This window comes from Montipora capricornis, chromosome 8 (genome assembly GCF_036669925.1).
Source record: "Montipora capricornis isolate CH-2021 chromosome 8, ASM3666992v2, whole genome shotgun sequence".
In the NCBI taxonomy this organism is placed as follows: Eukaryota; Metazoa; Cnidaria; class Anthozoa; order Scleractinia; family Acroporidae; genus Montipora; species Montipora capricornis.
In genome coordinates, this window is record NC_090890.1 from 24,848,761 (window position 1) to 24,856,260 (window position 7,500).

The window sequence follows — 7,500 nt, forward strand, 5'->3', positions numbered from 1 at the left end:
AATTGCTAAAAACAAAACTCACTGAGCAATCTGGGACTCCCCTCCCTCCAGGGAGACATATATTCCCCTCGTCACCAGGCGTCCCGAGTTCAGTGCCATTTTGAATTGGGCACTTCGCGAGTACAACGCTTTCTGGCCACCATTTTAGCAGGTTAACTTACAAGTTTTACGGAGTCTGGTGACTTCGCGTTGCTACCTGGATATGCTTCAGTGGATTCATGGTTTAGAGAAATTCATGTTCCACGAGCCTGGCGTGTTTATTTAGCGACTGGATTCGATTTTCACGAAAGCAATCGTGCTTGTTTTGGGTCGATCGGAGTTCCTACGCTGGCTTCCGTCTCCTACCTTGTCACTATAATATGAAGGAAGGTGAACGGAGACCATTTTTCCCGAAACTTCGTGTAAGTATTAAAGACAACAACAGCTCACCACATGGTAAGTTTTATCGATTTTTATTTCCATTTTCTAGCAAATTTTCAGACCTAAACTTCGCCTCATATGTTCTCTATATTTACCTACACACAGTGAGCCTGGGTTACCTGTGTTTAGGCCTCCTCCATGGTGTCCAAATAAAACTCCTCTGCACCCTGTGGTTACAAGTAGTTAGTGTTACATCTTTCGGTAAGCGTTTTTTTTAAATGCGTCATTGACCACTCCCATATGGGCCTTTCAGGGCCAACGAAAGCATTTAACGAAACGGCAGAACAGAACAGTAACAACAACTGTTAAGAATCTCAACTTGCTGGAGCAAACCACTTGGCTATTTACAAGTGCAGTTGAGAAGTCGAACCAGGGACTACCTCGCAGGATCAAATTCATCGAGTTGTGAGAACGGATCTCGCACCCAGGATCTCCGCATCTCAAGTCAAGCGCTCTAACCACTAGCCCATACTGCTTCGATATCAGCTACAGTCTTGGACAAAACTGTTGAGACACTGACACAAATTATTCACCTTCATTTTCACACACCCCTACTCAGGGAAGAATTTACATCCCCCCCCTCCTCCCTCACACAATGTTGCTGAGTATTGTCATCTGTTCTACAGTATATTTACCGACCGACCGACCATATATGGTTGACCAAGATATGGTTAATTATAACGACCGAGTCCTTTTAGTTGTTAGTTTCATAACCTATCATTTTGCTCAAGATTTGGATTTATGCTCGAGTTTATTACTTGTGTTATCTTTTCTACCTTCAGAGATTCGAAAAGATATTACAGTTCATGAGGAATTAGGGGCTGCTGAAGAGGAGTCCAATACGGAGAAGGATATCCTCATGGAAGAATATCCTTCGGACGCACAAGAGATCGATGAAGAAATGCAAGCGAACGGTGGGGTATTAGTGGATGCAGGGGTTGCATATTGTAGATTCGTATCAATGTTTCGAAAGGACTCATTAATGTTGTCCGGATCTCTCATTGATTGCTGTCTAATCGACTGGAACTGCGTGTCCCTTACTGGGGTGAAGTTGGCAATTACCCAGACTACCCGCCAAGCGTGGGAGCCCATGCTATTCCTGTACGATTCCTGCTTGCTTGCTGTGTCGTGGATTCTCTCTTGAGATGATAAATTATTTTGTTAAGTCTAACGGGGAGCGTCTTAGATCTGGAAAATTTCCCCTTTAAGAAATTGTGATTTTTGTGGCCCTGCAAACTCTTAGTTTTAGGTGTTAGAAGAAAATGTATTCATGAACCTGGGTTTTTTAGCACCAGGGAAAGGTAAAGATTATATATTCAAGACGATGTCTGGTAAAGCTAGGTAGTTTTATATCGTCCGACGTTTGAGAAAATAAAACGATTATTGACTGTAAATCGGTGGTTGCCCAAGATATGGTTAATTATGACGGCCGAGTCCCTGTTAGTTTCATGACTGCTCAGGATTTGGATTTATCCACGAGTTTTTTACTTGTATCACCTTTGCTACCTCTGGAGGCTTGTTTGAAGAAAATGAAAACCTAAGCTTGCCTCTGGTATCCGAGGTACGATTAAACGATAAACATCTAATATTCTAATAAGTTACTTTTCCACGATAGTGATTTTCTTGTCCCAAACTTGAATATTTGCAGGTGAAGAGGATACACTTCCAGTGGTCGTTAATTTTTCGACATCAGACAATCCGTTTTGGACAACCCTGCCCGAGCTAAACGATTATGAAAGGCACTGTTGGTCAGCTCCGGACTCAATGACTGAATCCCTTTTTTTGGACTTCATGACGGAAATTGTGGATGCAGTCACGCTCAGAGACGATGGTCATTTGTTCAGACTTTTCCAGGCTACGCCAGAGTTGATGGATGAATTAAAAGATCTGAACCAAAAGCGAAAAACATGGTTTGGTGACGACAGAGCTTTCTCAGTAAAAGTGCGCAAGGTTTGCTCAAATTTCCGCAACAATGGGCACAAGATTTTTCTTTACCCACCGAGTGAAAGTGTCCTCATTGAAAGTATTGCCGTTCTGGTGAACGAAGACGTAGATCCAAATGGAGAGATTCGAAAAGAGATAAGGAAAGATATAGATGCTGATATCAAGCTTTATGAGGAATTAGAAGCTGCTGAAGAGGAGTCCAACAACGAGAAGGAGGAGGATATCCTCCTGGAGGGATACCCTTCGGACGAAGAAGACATCGTCGAAGAAGTGCAAGCCAATCCGGAAAAACCTTGCTATTATCCGTCGCAGATAGAGATGGCAGATATCCTCAAGAAGCGAATCAATGCAATTATGTGGCATTATCACAAAATTGCAAGGCTAAAAGATGTCTTCAACGATGTTGACTTTGTGGTTTACACAGCTAGGTATCGAATGCTCAGCGATCAAACGGAGAAAAGGATTCGTCATCCAGATGCAGGTGTGTTGCCAAAAGAAGAGCTGAAGGTTCGTAAAGAACCGAATGCAAACAATTGCAAGAGGATGTTTATGTATGTTCGCAGCGATGAGAATGACAGGTATTTCGAGCAACTTAAGCTGGCTGTCCAGCAAAACCCCCAAACCCTCTTTGTTGTCATAGCCGATGAGTGCCACTGGGGAATCACCAAGGATAAGTCACGAAAGTCATCTGCTCACAATCTGTTCATAAATGAATGGTGCAAGGACGACTCACCAAGAAATGTGGTGGTGGTTCAGATCTCTGCAACTCCTTTTAATCTCCTCACTAGCAACTCTCGCCTTCCTGAAGTCCGATGTGTAGTTCTTTGTGACAACACTACGACAAGTGAAAGCAAGTACAGAGCTGGCGATCTCTTGGTACTGGGGACACAGCCGTTCCTAGAAAACGTTAAACAAACCTCCAAAGAAGTGGAGTTACACGTTGCCCATTGGTCAGAAGTTGAGCTAAAAAACTTTGAGAGAGGAATGCGGATGAAACTTAAATCGTCGTTGTACACTGGAGATGACGCAAAGCATCGCTATCTACAAGTAGCATCACAGAAGCCTATGACTGTAACAACTTCTGAACGTGACGCGACAGAATTCATTGTTGAGGGTAGACATGGTATTGTGACAATTAAGTTCTTGGAAAGTGAGAAAAGGGTCCTCTCAATAACAGAAGATTTAAAAGCCACCAATGATCCATCTAAAGCAGTGGAGTTTGAAGTCAAGCTGGATTTTGGCGTCGACGTTGTAGCATTTCGTTGTCGTGATAAACCAGATCACTATTTGGCAGTTCATGACAATGGCCTGGTTACCTTAGAAGTTGCGAAAGTTGAAAGGAAAGGGGGTGTGACTATCATTAAATCCAGAAACAATGCAGCTACTGTTTCCTTCGAGTTCTACTTGGAACAGTATGGGCCGACGGAAGTCAGCTCGGTTGGACAACAGTATGTAAGTTTAAACTACTATCTCAGCACTATGAAATGTGACACTATGGAGGAACAGAAAATAAGAGAGGATTCGTTTTTTCAACGGATCGTAGACAAGATGAAAAGAGATAAAAAGCTCAAGGCCGATTCATCATCCTTCAAGATTGACGCCCTGCTGTGTGCAGAGTATTGCTATCATGTTCTTCATGCGAGCGTCTATGACACCAGCGACAAAATACGCATGGCACTAGCAAAAGACGTACAGTTAACACCTGCTAAGGAATTCGACGACAAGCTCTGCGAATTTACGCGAGAGCTCGACGCAAAACTGCAGGAAAGTGAATTCATCCATCCTGAAGCATTCAAATTAGTTAAAAGAGAGATTTGCAACGACGCAAAAACGGAGTTCAAAGAGGACATTAAAGAGTTTGCAAGAATGAAGAAACAAGGAAAGGCAAACGCCATTGACAAGGGATCAAATGTCCTTTTCTCCTTTGTCCTATGCTTGATGTATCTTTCACAGCAGGATTTCCAAGATTTCATTCGAAGCATACGAGAAGCTGGAATCATCGATGAAATCAGACAAAACCTGCAGCAAAATGGCGGCCAAAACTTGGTTGAGACCTGGTATTGCAATGTCCAAGGAAATGAAACAAGTTTCTTAGTGCAGAGTTTGATCCAAAGCGGAAAGGGACGATCGGGCAAGATGAAGATCGTGCGAGCAAAGAGCATGGAGACAGCAAATCAATTTTTCCGCACTTTAATATTGGCAAGGAGGATATCCTGCCTAAAAGAACGTTTTGAAGTCATAAGAGACTATGGCGGAATCCAGATCGAGAAACAGTTGATGAAATCGGCAAGCCCTTTCTTTGTTAAGTTGCAGCCCGTTAACTGTGAGTACAAATTTGACTGCTGCTGTAAGGAACTCCAACTACAACCTGGCCGCAAGAAGTGTATGAATTGTAAACACGTGCACAAGTCAATTACGAAGTATGAAGACCTGGAAAATCTTGCTTGCATCCTAATTTTGGTGGATAAAGGTCGTATGGGAGATACATTCCCCCACAGTTTTGATTGCCTCGATCTTCGGCTAAACTACGACAGTAGCAGGGAATTCAAAGAGGGATCTCCACTGTTTCTTTCCAGTGTAGTCCAAGAGCTTGGAAGAATGTGCCGCTATGCAAATGTCCGTATCGGTGAATCACGTGTTCAGGATATCCCTTATGTGTTGGTTGGGCGGGTACTCTACAACAGGCTTAAGGAATCTTTGCAAAGGTCACCAGCTATGAGCGCGATTCAATGTACCAGACCTGACAGGTACATGATCAAAAGTCACAGCACGAGAGCATCTTCACTTCGCTGGAACGACTACGAAGCGCATAAGGATAGCTATGACCACGAAAACACGCAAAAGCATTGTAACAGAATCCTTCTCCAAGCTGAACCTCAGATTGGAAAAACAGGAACATATCTATGTCTTATAAAACTCTTGAGACAAGATATCCTTGAAAGAGAAGACATTCCATCCAAGAGTGTTTCTTCTTTTGATGAAGGTTTCCTGTACTACTACAAACAGTGTGATTCCTCAGAAGAGATAAAGGCTAATGAATCTATGGAAAGAACAGAAGCAAAAAACTGGGAGTATCCCTACTGGAAAACAATCCAAGAGGCTCCCAGCCTCCTGGAAAAACCTGTGGCGCCGGGAAAGTACTCCTTTGGGGGTTGCTTCTATACGCATGACTGCAAGGAAAATCCTTTTATTCTGATGAAAAGTGTTGGGCTGCAACCATTCAAGTCTTCTCGCTACTACCTTAAGACCGATTCCGAACATCACATGCGCGCTTGGCATTGGTATCACTTCGAAACTTGCTCGGAATGTGGGCGAATTCTCCAAGGTCAAGAACCATGCTTGCAAACTATTCTGGTGGACCTGGATGGAAAGTCAGTAAGTGTTGAATGTTCGATACCGGCAAGCCGCGCACCCTACAGTCATCTCCGAAAACACTTCAGTGACATTGGTTCAGCTGAACAAAGTCTTTCCAGGGGAAGCTGGGCACCACAGGAAAACGATGTTCCCACGTTGCCATACTGGATATTTCACCCTTCGCATAGAGATGATCCACGAAAGTGTCTTCTTAATTACACCCACGTAATGAAAGAAGAGAATCGTGTGATCACTTGCGTGCAAGTTGCTGTGGTTCGCAGAAGAAAGTTTCAGGCTTATAAAGCCACTTGGGGTAAAGTTCTTGCCATTTTTCAGTTGCCTGAAGAACTGCCCAGTTGTGAAGTAGGACCAGAAGAAGGAGGCATTGGATATGCTAGGCTGTTCATCCAGAAAATTGCGTCTGCCTTAAAGCTGGAGTACATTTTTGTCATTGATGATAACGTCGCCATGATGTCCGAAGCAGTATTTTCTTCTTGCACGCAGACACCATCAAATGCCAAGGTTTTAAGGGATGACAATGGCGTGATTACGATGGAACGTTGTTCTTTCTTTAAGCCTCTGAGCCATCTTCAGAAAATAGCTGAAGGAAAAGAAATGCCACCCAAATTTGGAGTACATCAGAGTACATACCCTTTAGAGGGTAACTTTGCAAAACAGTTTCCACTGTACCTTTACACAGGTCCCTCTAAAATATTCGCTGAAAACCACCATGGAACCGGAAAGCACCATGGAAGCTATGGCGTGCTAGGATTTTTAAGAAGTGTTCCAAGAACGAGAGACTCATTCGCAAAGACCCAGGTGTATGCTGTGATTCTACTGAATGTCCTGAGCACGGTGAAAGAAGAAGTGTTTTACCGTCCTTGGCCTTGCTGGGAAGACCTACGCTTCAATGATGATTGCGACAAAGCTGGTCTGTGGGTTGTTAAATGCAACCGTTACCACTTTCTAAAAGTTCAATACAGGGATTGGATCCAAAACCTCTCTTTTCCAAGTATCTTTCAATGGAGGAAAGAAAGCGTCTTGCAGGATCGCCCATCCTCGAGCCAGCTGACCGAAGACTTGGAAGAACGTATTATCTTGGAGCATCTTCGAAATATTCTAAAAGAAGCTGGTCCTGATAAATGTTTCAAAGGTCACCTTGGGTATGATCGACGAGACGATCAAGTGGACGAACTACCTACAGTAAGAATTGTTGACCAACTCGAAGCAAAGGATTATTCGGAGGAAGCGGAGACAAATGAGATTCAAGTCCTTATTACGTCCTACTGTGCGTCAAATCGAACCACAACGAGCATGATGCAGCTAAACTCAAGATTTTGTTCTACTAAAGAGAGGATTGTCTTTATCATAAGTACGGCCGATGCAATCGAACGCTGGCCTCGCCTCACCCTGGAAGCCGTATCAACCCACAATGGAATTTGTCTTTTTTCGGAAATGAGTGACAGAAAGGCTCAATTTGCAATTTTGTCTGCCGCTGACCCAAACCGACATAGTTTACGATGGATTCTGATTGAGGCATGCTTTAAACAAAACGATCCTACACACGACAGCGAAACAGCCATGGACGTCGACTCAGGTGAAACACGTTTTGAGAATGATGGGCTTGTTACCGATGGGGAACCAACTGGCGTCTCATCTGACCATTGGAGTACCGATTCTTCATGCATCAGTTCATCTGTTCCTGAATCCCCATACAAGCGACGGAAAATTGACCTTGCTAACATTACAAACGTTGAGAATTACAATACAAGCAAGAAAGCA

General features: G+C 43.5%; 1 protein-coding gene across 1 annotated transcript in view; it reads left to right on the plus strand.

The window, feature by feature from the left end:
* LOC138060721 (uncharacterized) overlaps positions 1–7,500 on the plus strand; it is a 27,866-nt gene that overhangs the window by 17,014 nt on the left and 3,352 nt on the right. The window contains exons 2-3 of the mRNA XM_068906579.1: positions 1,203–1,334; positions 2,069–7,500. The exon at positions 2,069–7,500 is cut by the window's right edge and continues 1,081 nt beyond it. Coding sequence (XP_068762680.1) covers positions 1,280–1,334; positions 2,069–7,500 — 5,487 coding nt within the window. The 5' untranslated portion in view covers positions 1,203–1,279. The remainder of the gene's footprint in view (positions 1–1,202; positions 1,335–2,068) is intronic.